Source organism: Juglans regia, chromosome 6, assembly GCF_001411555.2.
Source record: "Juglans regia cultivar Chandler chromosome 6, Walnut 2.0, whole genome shotgun sequence".
NCBI classification, from domain to species: domain Eukaryota; kingdom Viridiplantae; phylum Streptophyta; class Magnoliopsida; order Fagales; family Juglandaceae; genus Juglans; species Juglans regia.
The window spans coordinates 4,183,721-4,201,923 of NC_049906.1; the positions used below are offsets into that span (position 1 = coordinate 4,183,721).

The 18,203-nt window shown below is 40.4% G+C and overlaps 1 protein-coding gene across 1 annotated transcript in view; it reads right to left on the reverse strand.

Annotated features, from left to right (window-relative positions):
* The window catches only part of LOC109009852 (protein translocase subunit SECA2, chloroplastic), a 40,604-nt gene that overhangs the window by 9,654 nt on the left and 12,747 nt on the right, over positions 1-18,203 (reverse strand). Inside the window, exons 13-20 of the mRNA XM_018990489.2 lie at positions 16,298-16,381; positions 16,098-16,190; positions 15,855-15,950; positions 15,683-15,768; positions 14,472-14,550; positions 14,184-14,297; positions 8,146-8,241; positions 8,014-8,077 (exon numbers count right to left, since the gene is read on the reverse strand). Coding sequence (XP_018846034.2) covers positions 8,014-8,077; positions 8,146-8,241; positions 14,184-14,297; positions 14,472-14,550; positions 15,683-15,768; positions 15,855-15,950; positions 16,098-16,190; positions 16,298-16,381 — 712 coding nt within the window. The remainder of the gene's footprint in view (positions 1-8,013; positions 8,078-8,145; positions 8,242-14,183; positions 14,298-14,471; positions 14,551-15,682; positions 15,769-15,854; positions 15,951-16,097; positions 16,191-16,297; positions 16,382-18,203) is intronic.

The following is an 18,203-nucleotide window of genomic DNA, read 5'->3' on the forward strand; positions in this document are numbered from 1 at the left end:
GAAATGATTTTTGGGTGCGTGTATATCATGACCCTAGGCCGAGATGGGGTATTATCTCAGTAAAGCTCCTCTGGTCACTCAGGACCGGAATATATTGAGTGACGTCCCCTGGGTTGTCGCTGGGCCAAAAAGGGATTGGACGGAATGGTAATGCTCTCGCGCCGACTCTGTGGCCTTTCTTGCTGGCGGGGGTTAGAGGATGCTTGACCATGAACGAGCTGGCGCGGAACTGGGCAATACTCGTTACGAAGTCACTCGCATAGTCGTTACCCATGATGTGACAAAGGGAGCCAAGGTGTGTGGATGGTCCCTAGGGGAAATCATGGTGCATACGATTAAATTGGATATTTGGGCCATTTTTTGGGAAAATGACGAGCTTTGATAAAAAAGACTTTGTGTAGACCATTTTTTGGGAAAATGGTGGATTACTTATTTTTGGGCCATTTTCGGGAAAAATGACGGGAAATGTTTTAATGGAATGTTTTGGGCCAAAATGGGATTTTGGCATGTATTGAAAAATAATCATTTTTAGAGAAAATGATGTTTTTGGATCTCATACATATTTCATCATATGCATGCATAATTCTTGGTTGCATCAATATATTTTTATCTCGTGGGTAGTTTGGATTTTTACTTACTGAGATTCACATCTCATGTAGTATTCCTTAGCCTACGGTACCGTTTTATGGTATCGCAGATTTTGATGCAGATACTGATGTTGAGCTTGAGGATTTGGCTTCGCTGGATGAGTGATTTAGGATCACTCGCTCGTGTTTGGGAATTGTTTCCCATTTTGAATTATGTATTTGGTATTATTACGTTTTTATGAGATAATTGTATTGCTCTTTAAAACACTTTGGTTTAAGTGAATTTGTATTAAACAATTCTGGCACTTAGTCGACTTATTTAAATTATCTGCTGCTTTGTTTTGTTGTACACTGTTGCATGTACACACACTTGGCACTTATTGTTGGGATGCGTGACCGTGTTATCACCATTCGGGCGTCTCAATTCAAGAGTTTCCGTACATGGGGGTCGGGGGCGCCACAAGTGGTTTCAAAGCAGTTCGTCTCTGGGTAAAACCATCTATCCCGTAGGTGAGGTACCAGAACTTTTTAAAGTTATTAAATTAAAATTATTTATTTTAAAGTATGTTATATTTATGGGTTTTATTCTATTTTATTTTATGTCGTATTATTTTATTTTACTTTATTTTATTTTTGGTGTTGCTTTCGATTGTATTTGATTTTGTCCGGAGTTTTAAGTGGGGTTAAAGGTTATGATATGGCAGGAAGATGGTAAGATCGAGAAGGCCGACCGATGAGCTCGAGGAGATCAGAATAGAGGGTTCAAGCCGGGTGCACCTATGAGCTCTTCCTAGCACATAGGACCCCTATTTTTACTAGTGAAGAGGATCCACTTCGGGGCTGGCAGGTGGTTTGAGGACTTAGAAAGGACTTCTGAGGTTTGTGGTTGCATGAAAGCCTAGCAAGTGTTGTATGCGAGTTACTTGCTGCAAGGTGACGCGGCTAATTGGTGGAAGACTAAGCGGGAGCTTTGGTAGTGGAGTTGGGGTCATTTCCTTATGTGTCTTCGCAGCGCTTCAAGAAGGAATTTGATGACCGTTTATTTCCCGTTTCTGTGAGGCGACAAAAGGCGCAAGAATTTAGTAACTTGGTCCAAGGAAATATTTCGGTTGAGCAGTACGCCCGGAAATTTATGGAGCTCGAGCGATTTGCTACCCACCTCATTGTCACTGAAGAGATGCAAGTCGAGCATTTCCTGGTGGGTCTGCGTCATGAGATACGCAGACAGGTAGCTTCTCACCAAATTTCAAATTTTCAGAGGTTGGTTGATATGGCCACCATTGCGGAGCGTGAGAATAGTTTTGCGGTAGGCTCCCCTCCAGGTCAGAAGAGGCAGAGTTTTGCTGGTGAAGGAGTAGTTCTGGGTCACCACAGAAGTTTGTGCAGTGGACTGGGGCCCGATAGCAGGCAGCCTCCAGTGTACGTGTGGGAGGCCGAACTCCTATCTGTAGTAGGTGTAACAGAGCCCACGAGGGCGAGTGCCATCAGAGTGAGACCTAGTGTTTCAGATGTGGCCAGGCTGGGCACTTTGCTCGCGAGTGTCCTAACCAAGCTCAGGGAAGTCGTGGTGAGAAATAACCAGAGGCAAGTGGTGCAAGCTCGGGTTTGTGCAGTGACTCCCGGGGTTGTTGATTACGAGACCCTAGAGACTCAGGATGCTGGGGTGATTACAGGTATGCATCTAGTTCAATCTATGGATTTGATGTTTGGTGTGGGTTGATTTTTTGAATTTCATTGGTCTATTTGTTTACCTCAAGTAGAGTTCGTCTGTATGATTTTTATGCCTGCACTTTATTTGACTCTAGGGTGTCTTAGTCTTTTGTGTCTGCCACTTTTGGACAGATGTGCAATCTAGTCACGGAGCCTTTACCATAATCTTTGATAGTGACTCTCCCTAATGGTGACATTGTGTGGTGCTCTAAAGTCGCTTTAGGCTGTCCTTTAGATTTTGGTGGGAGGACACTTGATGCGGATTTAATTGTATTCAAGTTGCTTGGGTTTGACATTATTCTTGGAATGGATTGGTTGTATCGGTATTCTGCAAGTATTAATTGTAGAAGTCAGGTAATTGGTTTCCAACTCTTGGAAGGAGACTACTTGGAATTTGAGAGAAGCAAGTTGAAAGCGAGACCAACAGTTATATCTGCAATTCAAGTGAAGAGAGATATAGCTTGTGGAGCGGATGCCTTTTTTATTCAAGTGGTGCCTACGCCATCTGGAAAGAAGTATTTAGTGGATATTCCAGTTGTGCAAGAATTTCCTGACATGTTCGTGGATGATTTGCCCGAGTTGCCTCTGGTTCGAAAGTTGGAATTTGTTATTGATTTTGAACCTGGAGCGGCTCCTGTGCACAAAGCTCCCTACCGTATGGCATCGGCTGAGTTGAAAACTCAATTGCAAGAATTGGTTGATAAGAGATTTATTCAGCCTCGTACCTCGCCTTGGGGAGCGCCTGTTTTATTTGTTAAGAAGAAGGATGGTACTCTCAGGATATATATTGACTACCGAGAACTTAATAAGGTGACTATCAAGAATAAGTACCATCTTCCTCGGATCGATGATTTGTTTGACCAGCTTCAAGGAGCAGTTGTTTTCTCGAAGATTGACTTGAGATTGGGGTACTACCAGTTGAGGATACGAGATAAAGATGTACCCAAGACTGCTTTTAGGTCAAGGTATGGGCATTATGAGTTTAAAATGATGCCTTTTGGGTTAGCTAATGCCCCTGTCGCCTTTATGGATTTAATGAATCGGGTATTCCGACCTTATTTGGATTTATTTGTGTTGGTGTTCATCGATGACATTTTAATTTATTCTCGGGATTTGGAAGAGCATCTTTATCACCTTCATCTGGTGCTTGGGAAGTTAAGAGAACATCAGTTATATGCGAAACTAAGCAAATGTGAATTTTGGTTGGAAGAAGTCAGGTTTTTTTGACAAGTGATTTCCTGAGATGGAGTGGCCGTAGATCCTAGCAAGGTAGAAGCTATTTTGACGTGGCCTCGTCCTTCAACAGTGCGTGAGATTCGGAGTTTCTTCGGACTTGCCGGGTATTATTGGAGATTTGTGGAAGGATTTTCTCGATTATCCAGACCTCTCACTGCTTTGACTAGGAGGAATACTGAGTTTGTTTGGTCAGATAAATGCGAAAGAAGTTTCCAAGAGTTGAAGAGGAGACTGACAACAGTGCCTGTTTTGGCACTTCTGGAGCCACACAAGCCGTTTGTGGTTTTTAGCGATGCATCCAAGTTTGAATTAGAATGCGTTCTTATGCAGGAGGGACGAGTTGTTGCTTATGTACCTCGTCAGTTGAAAATTCATAGAGGAATTATCCCACGCATGATTTGGAAATGGCGGCCGTAGTTTTTGCACTTAAGATTTGGCAACATTATTTGTATGGAGAAGTCTGTGAAGTCTACACTGACCATAAGAGCTTGAAGCATATGTTTTCTCAAAAGAATCTCAATATGAGATAGAGGCGATGGTTAGAGTTGATTAGCGACTACCAATGTGAGATAAAGTATCATCCGGGAAAGGCGAATCTAGTCATTGATGCATTGAGTAGGAAGTCTCAATTGGTGGATGAGGCAGAGTCATCACATTTGGACTCTCTCCTTTGTAAGATGAGAAGACTTCTTATTGAGAGTTCCCAGCAAGAAGAATTGTTATCTTAGGTTTTGGATGTCCGAGTAGTTGATTTTGAAGAATTGAAGACTCTCCAGAGAAGGGATCCAAAGTTGTTAGACATCATGAAGAGAGTCAGGAAGTCTAGAAGACCCTTGCATTACAGTTTGGATAAAGATTGTATTCTTCGATTTTGGGATCATAGAGTGATTCCCTGAGATTTAGAATTTAAAGAGTGAATTTTGGCAGAAGCTCATGTGGCTCCATATTCAGTTCATCCTGGAAGCACAAAAATGTGCCAAGATTTAAAGAGAAATTTCTGGTGGGAAGGGATGAAGATGGATATCGCCATGTTTATTGAGAAACGTGACACGTGCCGTCAAGTTAAGGCTGAGCATCAGAGACCCATTGGTAAACTTCAACCTCTCCCTATTCCTGAAGAGATGCATAAGCAACAACTCGTCCCTCCTGCATAAGAACACATCCTAACCCAAACTTGGATGCATCACAAAAAACCACAAACAGCTTGTGTGGCTCCGGAAGTGCCAAAACAGGTGTTGTTGTTAGTCTCCTCTTCAACTCTTGGAAACTTCTGTCGCATCTATCTGACCAAACAAACTCAGGATCTCTCCTAGTCAAAGCACTCAGAGGTCTGGATATTCGAGAAAATCCTTCCACAAATCTCCGATAATACCCGGCAAGTCTCAAGAAACTCCAAATCTCAAGCACTGTTGAAGGACAAGGCCACGTCAAAACAGCTTTCACCTTGCTAGGATCTACGGCCACTCCATCTCGGGAAATCACCTGTCCAAGAAACCTGACTTCTTCCAACCAAAATTCACATTTGCTTAGCTTCGCATATAACTGATGTTCTCTTAACTTCCCAAGCACCAGATGGAGGTGATAAACATGCTCTTCCAAATACCGAGAATAAATCAAAATGTCATCGATGTACACCACCACAAATGAATCCAAATAAGGTCGGAATAACCGATTCATCAAATCCATAAAGGTGGCAGGGGCATTAGCTAACCCAAAAGGCATCACTTTAAACTCATAATGCCCATACCTCGACCTAAAAGCAGTCTTGGGTACATCTTTATCTCTTATCCTCAACTGGTAGTACTCCGATCTCAGGTCAATCTTCGAGAAAACAACTGCTTCTTGAAACTGGTCAAACAAATCATCGATCCGAAGAAGAGGATACTTATTCTTGATAGTCACTTTATTAAGTTCTCGGTAGTCAATACACATCCTAAGAGTACCATCCTTCTTCTTAACAAATAAAACAGGCGCTCCCCAAGACGTAGTACTAGGCTGAATAAATCCCTTATCAACTAATTCTTGCAACTGAGTTTTCAACTTAGCCAGTGCCATACGGTAGAGAGCCTTGTGCACAGGAGCTGCTAGAGGTTCAAAATCAATAACAAATTCCAACTCGCGAATTGGAGGCGACCTGGGCAAATCATCCACGAACATGTCAGGAAATCCTTGCACAACTGGAATATCCACTAAAAACTTCTTTCCAGATGGCGTAGACACCACTTGAATCAAAAAGGCATCCGCTCCACAAGTTATATCTCTCTTCACTTGAATTGCAGATATAATTGCTAGTCTCGCTTTCAACTTGTTTCTCACAAATTCCTAGTAGTCTACTTCCAAGAGTTGGAAACCAATTACCCAACTTCTACAATTAATGTTTGCAGAATACCGATACAACCAATCCATTCCAAAAATAATGTCAAACCCAAGTAACTAGAACACAATTAAATCCACCTCAAGCGTCCTACCACCAAAATCCAAATGACAGCCTAAAGCGACTTTAGAGCACCACACAATGTCACCATTAGGGAGAGTCACTACCAAAGATTGTGATAAAGGCTCCGTGACTAGATTGCACATCTGTCCAAAAGTGGCAGACACAAAAGACTGAGACGCCCCAAAGTCAAATAAAGTATAGGCATAAAAATCATACAGACGAACTCTACCTGAAGCAAACACATACACCAATGAAATTCAAAAAATCAACCCACACCAAACATCAAATCCATAGATTAAACTAGACGCATACCTGTAATCACCCCAGCATCCCGAGTCTCTGGAGTCTCGTAATCAACATCTCCGGGAGTCACAGCATAAACCCGAACTTGCACCACTTGCCTCTGGTTATTCCTACCACCACGACTTCCCTGAGCTTGGTTAGGACACTCACGAGCAAAGTGTCCCGCCTAGCCATATCTGAAACACTAGGTCCCACTCTGATGGCACTCGCCCTGGTAGGCTCTGTTACACCTACTATAGACTGGAGTTTGGCCTCCCACACGTACACCGGAGGCTGCCTGCGATCGGGCCCCAGTCCTCTGCACAAACTTCTGTGGCGACCCGGAACTACTCCCTTCACCAGCAAAACTCTACCTCTTCTGACCTGAATGGGAGCCTACCGCAAAACTATTCTCACGCTCCGCAATGGTGGCCATATCAACCAACCTCTGAAAATTTGAAATTTGGTGAGAAGCTACCTGTCTGCGTATCTCATGACGCAGACCCTCCTGGAAATGCTCGGCTTGCATCTCTTCAATGACAATGAGGTGGATAGCAAATCGCCCGAGCTCCATAAATTTCTGAGCATACTACTCAACCGACATATTTCCTTAGACCAAGTTACTAAATTCCCGCGCTTTTTGTCACCTCACAGAAACGGGAAAGAAACAGTCATCAAATTCCTTCTTGAAGCGCTGCTAAGACACACCAGGAAATGACCCCAACTCCACTACCAAAAGCTCCCGCTTAATCCACCAATTAGTCGCGTCACCTTGCTGCAAGTAACTCGCATACAACACTTGCTAGGCTTCCGTACAACCACAAGCCTCAAAAGTCTTTTCTAAGTCCTCAATCCACCTTCCAGCCCGAAGTGGATCGTCTTCACTAGTAAAAACAGGGGTCCTATGCGCTAGGAAGCACTCATAGGTACACCTGGCTTGAACTGCTCTATTCTGATGTCCTTGTGGAGGCTGGAAATTTTGCTGAAGCAACTCCGTCATTCTATTTAATGCCCTGGCTATGGCATAGTTCTTATCGCCTCGTGACAACTCATCCTCAGGTTCATCGGTCGGCCTTCTCGGTCTTACCATCTTTCTGCCATAGCGTAACCTTTAACCCCACTAAAACTCCAGTCAAAATCAAATACAATCAAAAGCAACACCAAAAATAAAATAAAGTAAAATAAAATAAAATAATACGACATAAAATAGAATAAAACCCATAAATATAACATACTTTAAATTAAATAATTTCAAATTATAATTTTAAAAATTTCTGGTACCTCACTTATAGGATATGGTTTTACCCAGAGTCGAATTGCTCTGATACCACCTGTGGCGCCCCCGACCCCCATGTACGGAAACTCGGGAATCGAGATGCCCGAATAATGACAATACAGTCACGCATCCCAATGATAAGTGTCAAATATGTGTACTTGCAACAATGTACAACAAAACAAAGTAGCGGATAATTTAAATACTTTATGATAGTGTATTTGGAGTGAGAGGAACGAAATAAGTTTTGAAGATCAAGTGTGGTCAATGGATGAGTTTAGAAATTTATTTTTCAATACTTTACTCCATTGGTAGATTGTAATTGATTTTCATGACATGCATTTTCATGAATTCCTTGTATCTCTAAACTAGCACAATTAGGCATTGCTCTTGTATATGTCCCGTATACTTGGACTTTTGCCTTTTTTTTATCAATAAAATCTTGTTTACTGATTAAAAAAATATATAATTCATGTATGGTCACTCACCCATTAAGGCTGTCTTAGCTAGCAATGCTGCCGATGATGATCCAACCTTTATCTTTGACAATACCTACACCAAAAGATTGATTAAACACATAATTTATAGTCTACAGGTGCTTAGGGACCACAATGAATTACCTTTTGTGAAATTGCCTCGCCATCAACTTCAACATTAGGAGCTTCTCGTGTCAAAGATGACAGTAAGTGGTCCTCAAGAATTTCTTTTGCAAGCATCTTTACACATCACGTCATAAAGACAACTCATCATCAAGGTGATATTCCAAACATGGAAATATGAAACTAAAATTGTGTACATAAATAAATATGCCCATAAACTTCAAGTTACCCAGAGTGATGCTATGATTTATGCTTTGCATTGAACATTGGTGATAATTATGTAACAAGCACACCTTTTTTTGATAATTAATAAGAAATTTTATTACCAAAAATAGGCACAGCCCAAGAATACAAGATGAATACAAAGGAAATACCTACAAACTCTAGAAAGCAGGAAAACTAAAACAAATTCAGTACATTATCATCATTCCTTGCAAAGATCTTAGCCCAAAAGAACACTCTTTGTCTTCAAAACATCTCTCATTCCTTTCCAGCCAAAGACACCACATTAAATACAAAGGAATCATTCCCCATCTGGCAACTACACATTTCCTTCCCTCAAAACCACGTCAACATGCAAGAAGATCCACAACTTCCTTAGGCGTCACCCAATATAAACCTGTCTAACCAAAGACCTCATTCCACGACGACTTTGCCACCTCACAATGTAGAAAGAGACGATTTACAGATTCGCCATCCTAGAAACTCTAGAAAGCAAGAAAACTAAAACATATTCAGTACATTATCATCATTCCTTGCAAAGATCTTAGCCCAAAAGAATACTTTTTGTCTTCAAAACATCTCTCATTCCTTTCCAGCCTAAGACACCACATTAAATACAAAGGAATCATTCCCCATCTGGCAACTACACATTTCCTTCCCTCAAAACCACGTCAACATGCAAGAAGATCCACAACTTCCTTAGGCATCACCCAATATAAACCTGTCCGACCAAAGACCTCATTCCACGACGACTTTGCCACCTCACAATGTAGAAAGAGACGATTTACAGATTCACCATCCTTCTTGCACATGACACACCAATCAGCTATACACAAACCATGTTTTCTAAAGGGTTATCCATGGTTAATACTTTCCCTAGAGCCACCACCCAACTGAAGAACGCCACCTTAATACGTACCTTCACTCTCCAAATGCTTTTCCAACACAGCTAGAATGACAAGTAAGCACCTTATAAAAAGAACTAACTGAAAACCTGGAATTTCCAGCATGGTCCCATAGTTTCCTGTCCTCTCTTCCCTGCATCACTTTTGAATTATAAATTCTTCCCAAAAATTCTGAAACAACATTCACTTCCCAGTCATTTGCATCTCTAATAAACTCAATATTCCACAGAATATTATTATCCATATGTTGAAGATAATCTGCCACAGCAGCATTTTGATCCCTTGCAAACCTATAAAGAGAGGAAAAATCAGATTTGAGAGATGATTTCCCAAACCAAATGTCATGCCAAAAAATAATCCTCTTCCCTTCCCCCCACCTTAAATTTAATATGTTTAGAAAACTCCCCCCAACCTTTCCTAATAAACTTCTATAAACTCACCCCATACGCTCCTCTAACTTCATTAGAACACCAATCCCCCCACATATTCTCATATTTAACAGCAACAACATTCTTCCATAAAGCATCTCTCTCTACATGATATCTCCAAAGCCATTTTCCAAGAAGTGCTTTATTAAACAACCTCAAATTATTCACCCCCAATCCTCCACAAGAAACCGGTTGACAAACCTTGTTCCAACTAACCAAATGAATCTTCTTTTCCTCTCCTATTCCTCCCCATAAGAAATTACAATAAATTTTCTCAATTCTTCTTACTACCCCAGCTAGCAAAGGGAAAAGTGAAAGAAAATATGTAGGAAGATTAGACAACATACTCTTTATCAAAGTAATTCTTCCCCCTAAAGATAAATATAACTTTTTCCATCCAGCCAACGTTCCCTTGATCTTCTCAATTACCCCATTCCATATCAAAATAGATTTGTGAGAAGCACCCAAGGGAAGACCAAGATACTCCAGCACCCACTCATACAATTTCAGACTTGTTAAGGTTAATCCTGAGACCCAAGACAGCTTCGAAACATAACAACAAAGCTCTCAAGGGTCGAATATGTTCTCGGTTGGGCCCACTGAAAATCAAAGTGCCATCGGCAAAAAGAAGATGAGAAAATTTAATGCTATTTCGATCCTCATTTCCCACCTCAAAACCCAACAAGTGCCTTCCTTCTACCGCCGCTTCAAGCATTCTACTCAACACATCCATGACAAAGACAAAAAGAAAAGGAGATAGCGGATCTCGTTGTTTCATGCCACGTGAACTATTAAAAAACCCAACTGGGATACCATTTCTCTCCAAAATTATATCTCCCAAGTAAGTACAAGAGAAAATCCCAACTAACATGGTGATATGTCTTTTCCATGTCCAATTTGATCAAAATTCCAGATTCATTTGATTTAATTCTGCTATCCACGTACTCATTAGCAACTAAGACCAAGTCAAGAATTTGTCTCCCCTTTACAAAAGCATTTTACGATTTCGATATAATTTTTCCCAAAACCATACTCATACGATTAGCTAACACCTTAAAGATGATCTTGTATACCCCATTCACGAAACTAATAGGCCGAAAATCCCGCTTCTCCACAGCCCCTACTTTTTTGGGAATAAGTGCGATAAATGTAGTATTGAAGCTTTTCTCAAATTTCATAAATGTATAAAATTCAAGAAAAACTTTCATAATATCATCCCGCACTATATCCCAACAAGCTTGAAAGAAAGCCATTAAGAAACTATCCGGACCTCGAGCCTTATCCCTTATCATTCCTCTAACCGCATCAAGAACTTCATCCTCTTCAAAAGCTCTCTCTAACCATTCTGCACTTGCCTAATCAATGGAGTCAAAAAACAGTCCACCAAGCTATGGTCTCCATGAGTATTCTTCCCTGAACAACTTCTCATAGAAATTGACAATGTGGTCCTTAATGACCTCTTGATTTGAAATGATGTTTTCACCATCATGAAGAGCCTCAATAGCATTACTTCTATGATGAAAGTTTGCCATACGGTGAAAAAATTTCATGCACCTGTCACCTTCCTTCAGCCAAAAGACCCGGGATTTCTGCCTCCAAGAGATTTCCTCCTTTAAAATGATCTTCTCTAATTCATCCACCACCACTTTTTTTTCTCTCCTATTCCTCACCGGATATGTCCCCCCAACAGCTCCCTTTCCTCCAAACTCTGCAGTTGCTGCATCAAAAGTTTCCTTTTATTTTCCATGTTCCCAAACTCCCCCACATTCCACTTCTTCAAATCTGTTTTTAAGGCTTTAAGTTTGCCAGCCAGTACAAAGCTCGGAGTACCAGAAAGAGTACGAAGACCACCATGACCTCACCCTATCCACAAAACCCTCCGCCTCAAACCACATATTTTCAAATTTAAATATTTATGCCTCCACTCTCCAACATGATAGGATAATGGTCAGAACACATTCTCGGTAACCTTTTCTACCTCAAATCAGAAAAACAAACCTCCCAAGAAGCTGAAACCAGAAATCTGTCCAGCCTAGATCATGACCTTCCATTGGACCACAAAAAATCCCCACCAACCATCGGTAAATCGATCAAACCAAGCTCAAAAATCAGATCTGAAAAAGCATTCATCGCATGAGAGAAATAATTATCCTCCACTCGCTCGCTAGGGAACCATGTAATGTTGAATCCCCTCCAAAACATCAAGGAACATCCCAACAGCAGAAAATACCTGCAATTTCATCCCATAAATTTCTCCTACTATTATCCACATTAGGACCATAAATCCCCGAAAAAGCCCATTCAAATCCATCATCCACACTCTTGAATCGACAAACAACCATAAATTCTCCCACATAACATAATGATCTACCATCTCCACTATCCTCCAATCCCACATAACAATAATACCACCCGAAGCCCCTTTCGAAACTAATTCAATCCATCCCATAGATTGACAGCTCCATGAACTATTCACAATTGTTTGATTAACCAATTTCAGCTTGGTTTCTTGGAAAAAAATAACATCAGCCCTCCACTTACAAATCAAATTCTTTACCCAAAGACGCTTTCTATATTCATTTAGCCCCCTCACATTCCAAGAGATGATTGTTAGTTTCATTGATGACTATAAACAACCCTCTCCTTGCCTTTATCTCTAAAGGCACTTCCTCCCTTTGTATTATAATCAATAGAGCACGATAATCTCTTCAATTCCCTCTCCTTCTTTAAAGCGGATTTAGCCAATAAAGATTGACCGGCCTCTATAGCTATTACAAGTGCTCTAAATTGTTCCTCAAAACCGACACAAGAGATTCCCACACAATCCTTGATTTCATCCACTTTCCTCAACACCCAATCAGATGATGAATTGGGCCAATCAATTTCAGGATGGACAGAACACAACAGATCAGGATCCAATTCATCATCAAGCTCCCTCAGCTCCCCTGAGTCACTTGCCTCAGTTTCCTCCTCCCCTCCAAGAACCATCTGCAGCTCTAAATTAAACAGCTGGGTGCAAGGGACCCTAGAAGCAAACTCCTCGATAGACCCAGAGGCATTACCTCTCATTTCCACATCTCCCTCCTCCACTTCCACACCCTCTGGTACCTGCTCAGTGCCTCCAAAACATAGCTTAGTAGGAGCCAGTAGCGGCTGAGATGAGAATCTCCCATAGCCGAGATGAGAATCTCCCATCAAAACCTCGGGCTCAGAGGAAGTCAACAATCTCCCCTTCGCCAAAGTTGAACTCACCACCTGAGTACCCCCAGAAGATTCGACAACCACCGTCATCCCTTTCTGTGAAGAAATCGTAACCTCCTGAGTCGTTTAGGGTTTAATCTGGACCTCCGCAGTGTTCCGATTCTCAGATCCATGTAAATGAAGATTCGTCGTAGGATAAGCCCATGTCGGGGAGCCTCTCGAAGACTTGCCTGTTGCCGACGAACTTGTCTGTGACGTTAAAGTACCTGTTGGAGCCACTGAGCCCTTGGGCTAGGCCTCCACTCCTCTCGAGCTTTTGGAGCCCTGTTTTTCATGTAAGGGCTTTGCCCTCCAATGACCAGGTCTATTTGCTGGGCTGAGATCCAGCCCATCTGCTTTCTTAACTTTAAGACACTCAAGCAAATAAAGAGAACCCTTCATCTACCTTCTTCAACAATGACTCCAACCTCTTCTTCCATCCAAATTACTCTACCCTTAACGTGTCAACCCTTCGACTTCTCCAACTTTTTGCAACACCTCAGCAGGCCAACCATTCTTCCTTCCATCAAACTACTTCCACCACAAAACATCATTCATTTTGCTACCATCTAGCACCAACTCATCCTTCCTGAATTTACCATTGCCATAATTCTGTTGAGGATCAGAACCCTCCTGCCTTGGATTCGTTAAAGCCGACATATAAGAAACTTCACGATGATGAGTAACACCTTTCGAAGATGTATAAGAAATCACCTTCTTATTTCTGGAATCCCATTCACCACCACCATTCATTAGGACAACTCTTTTTTCAGAAACTAAGACAGACTTCCTAGAATCAACCATCTCTCTCATTAATCTCACAAAACTTGCCCAACCACCCCTTTCCTCCCTTCTGGAATCACTATGATTCCATTCCCCATACCAGTGCCAAACTCAATCAGCTTCACAAACCTTCCAAAAGCATTTTGACACTTTTGAACCATAAAAACTTTATTACCCTCCCTTTTTGTCTGAAAAGAATCCTTATTAACCTTCCAAATAACCATTCCTCCACTGAGACGAAGGGACTTGGACATCTTCTTGCTCCTCTCAGTAATACAGAAAAAGTTACCACCTTTCCTACTAAACACAAACCTCTTAAGGATTAAGGATTATCCCCGGCGAGAAGCACCAGGAATGGAAGATGAAAGGTCATACCCAGAGAGAGAGAGAGAGAGAGAGAGAGATTACGAGTAACTTACTAATCAAAAATTAAAATGAGAACTACAAATTGAAACGAGCACTATGTAACAAGCGCACCTACTTTTGGATTTCCTCCTAGGATTATACCCGTGCCTCTCCCAGCCATATTTGTTGAAATGGTGATGGCATATTTTCGCCCTGCCTGCGCAACAACTTCAGCCTCCTTTGCAGCATACTGATGAAGAAACAGAATTGGAAGGTAACAGGAGTATTCTTAAAAGACAGAAAAAAAAAAAAAAACAAATAAACAGGAGTATCCATAAAGATAAAAGAAATGCCACATAAATAAGCATCATTTCACAAAAGGACAAACTGTGCATTTAACTCTAAGGTCATAAAATCAACAAACCTTGGGTCGTGCATTCAGGACATTGTGAGGTATATTCCATTCCTTCAGCAGATCACACAAATGTTCAGAATTCTCGACACTGCATTGAGAAGATTAGAGTTCGTAGTCATAAATCAGCTTTCCTTGTAAGTTTTAAAAGATTATATTAACCAACACTTGAATCTTTTTTCTTCTTTTTTTCGATAAGTAATCAAAGATTTTATTAAAAAAGAGGCATAACCGTGGTGCATTGGACATATACAAGAGAAACACCTGACTTTTAACAGAAAAATATATACGAAAATAATGGAAAAGTCAGCCAATTAAATCTAGAGAGGCTGCCTAAAGGAACAAAGTATTGAAAAAGAAAGTTTAAAACTTTTCGATTGTCCACTCGCGATCCTCAAAATTTCTATTATTCCTCTCCCTCCAAGTTCACTACTATAGATAGACTTAAAATCTTACACACAGTAAATGCATGAACGGTAGAGTTTCATTATCCAAACTAAGCCCAAGTAGCATCCAGCAGTACCAAGGCAAAAAAACATCCACTAATATAGCTTGATGGGCCTAAAGTAAGAACTGATGGCATGAAACAGCTATATATGACATATCCATTAGCAATTCATTATTTAAAAATCAGTAACCTGGAAAGGGATCCAATCATATCACAAAATGCATTATCATATCAAAAAAGGGAGGAATGTCGTGTTTTTCCTTCCTGTATATTCCACTTCCAGTCAATTTTGTTTTAAGGAATTCCTATAAGTGCTATTGATGGGAAAAGGATCCACTCATGCAATGTTCTTCCTGTTGATAAATGTCTTATGCAAAACAAACGATTTCAAGATTTAACTTCACAGTATCACAGGAACATCAACCTCATCTTATACTTGGTATTGGTGGAAGGCAGTCATGAGGATATTGCTGTGACCCAGTTTTTATATTGTCAAAATTGGATAGCCACTATGTATAGAAGGGCTGGCATTCCATAAAGACCTTATTTCAAGGGATACAAGTTATCAATATATATCAGAACTCACTTAGTCCCCTTATACTGCCTTCTGCGGAAACTAAATGCAGCAGCATGCAACATACAGTATATTGCAATCAAGTTAAGAGCTCCAAAACATTAGGATATAAACAACATTGAGCCAGCTTAATTAGTCACATTCAAAGCCAGGTGTAAGATTATTAAAAAAGTTATATTGACAGGTAAACCAGAGATTTACCTTGTGGTTCCAACTAAAACTGGACGGCCCAGTGTAAACATGTGTGCAACCTCTTGACGAACATGTTCCCATTTTCCACGGGCAGACTAAATAGCATGTGACCCAATGGACTAGTCAAGTTTAAATAAAGCAAACCTAAAACAAAATCAAGTATAGATGTGGAATGCCCTACAGCAAAAGCTTGGATTGGTAAATCTTTACGAATATTTGGAAGATTAGTGGGCACTTCAATTACTGGTGTCTGGAACATTTTCAAGAACTCTTTCTCCTGCAATGATAAGAATGCAATTCTTTTACATGAGATCTCTATCACAAAAATCAAGCAAAACATTGGATTCAAAAACTGGTTAATTTTTTTTATAGATAATTCAAAAAATGGATAAATACAATGTCATGATCCATATAGAGGCCATACTTCCGTTTTTGCAGTCCCAGTCATCCCCGAAAGCTTTGGATAAAGCTTAAAGAGTGATTGATATGTGATTTGTGCCACAACAACTGAATCAGCCTAAAAAATGTACAAAAATTAAGCTTGAATCAGATAAGCTTTCATATATATATCATGCTGTGTACGTGGGTTATACCTATCATTTTCATCAATAAAATTCTTGATACCTGAATCTTGAGACCTTCTTTAGCCTCTACAGCCTGATGAATCCCCTCAGACCATCTCTTTTTTTCTTCAATTCTGCCTGTCAGCTGCAAATTGTTTTTGAAAATTCCGTTCAGTCATAAAGGAGATTCCTTCAAATCCTATTTGCCACTGATATATCCCACCAACATTATCACAATAATCATTTGTAAAATATTTAATGCCTCAATCGCCAAACTAGGTAACATAATTCAAACTCTCCAACCAAGCAGATAAATGGAGCTATTGTTAGTAAGTTGCATTTGAGATCTTCAATGTAATAATTATATCATATGAGATATAGATGAAGAATACAATTACAGAGCATAATCATTATTTACTGAAAGAACCTAATCAATCCAGTTTTATGAGAAGACTTTGGAGCTTTGGGGTGATGGTAATGAATATTCTGCACAAAACTCCATTACCTTAAAAAGCAATGATCTAGTGGTACAAGCTGAGCCATCAGAAGTATTAGCTCCAATCGTCTAATTCATACCATTACTCTCTATCTCTCTCCATGGTTTTGTTCGAAAATGCTTCCACATCCAATTTTATCCCACCTCCTTGATCAAGGTCCAGACCAAGAATTATACCCCTTACTGTAACTAGCTGAGCTAAAGTCAGAGTCCTAATAGAAGAAGCCCTCATTCTATGACATCAAATGAATCCATCTGCTGCAAACCTGCAGTTCATTTTGAGCAACAAATTCTTTGCTGGAAGATTACCATGAAAGTATTTCCTCTTAGTTTAACTGGTGCATATTGTTCCTCTCATGCATTTGGGATCTCATTCACTACCCTCCTATGCTTAATTTGGCATATCATACATGGTCTCATAAAGTCCCAAAACTTAACCTTCTCCAGATTTCAGAGGCTTAAATTAAAGAATACATAATGTATACTTACAAAGTATTGTTGCATCTAGAGCAAAGTCCAAAGCTCAAGTGATTTTCAAATTAGGAAGAGGGCAATGTTAATGCTTTAGCATGCATATTTTGCTTCTATTATATGCTTTGATTAGTTTCCTTCTCATTTTCCTTAAACTAGGGGACCAGCTGTCATTCGTCAGCGCTTAAGCCTATCGCATTTGATGTTTATTATTATTATTATTATTTTTTTATAAGTAAAAATATTATATATAAAAATCAATAGGAGTAACCAAATACACTGTACATATACAAGAAAACACCTAACCCATACAAGAGAGCCCCTAATGACCCAAAAATCCCATGAAACCTACCCAAAATGCACCAAGCCTGAATTGGACACACCTCCCCAACCCCAACCCCTTGTTTTCATAAAACTAATCCTCTACCCGAACATCTCACAACGAGATCGTCTTCACAATGCCCTCCCTTTATTCTTCTCTCGACTTGAGCTATTTCCCTTAGCATCGTAGTTCATTGAACATAGAAGACGCTTTAACTCCCGTCTTTTCTTAAAATGTGATTTGGTTTCAAGAGCGTGATTCGCCTCAATCGCAGTGAGTAGAGCTTTAAATTGATTTTCATATTCTCCCTGTTCTCATGAAAGCCCCAAGATTTGCTGAAGTCTGTTAACTTTATTCAGAACCCAATCTGATGGTGAACCCACTATATAGTTTAACGGAGGGATAGAAACCAAGGGAACGACATTATCTCCAGCCACCGTACCCAACTGCACTCCCAATTCCAAACCTTCCCCCACATGAGGCACCAATGACAAACCGCTAGTGTCCATTGTTTCTGCCACCATTACAGGTTCCTCCCCTCCACCAACATTACTTGACTTTGCACCACCCCACAACGATCCTTGTAGTGTTGCTTTGTCTAGCCCTATTGTTCCCTCCGTAACACAAGAAGGGGAAGCACTACCTTTTGTAACCTCGTTTGCATCTTCCAAAAGAGGT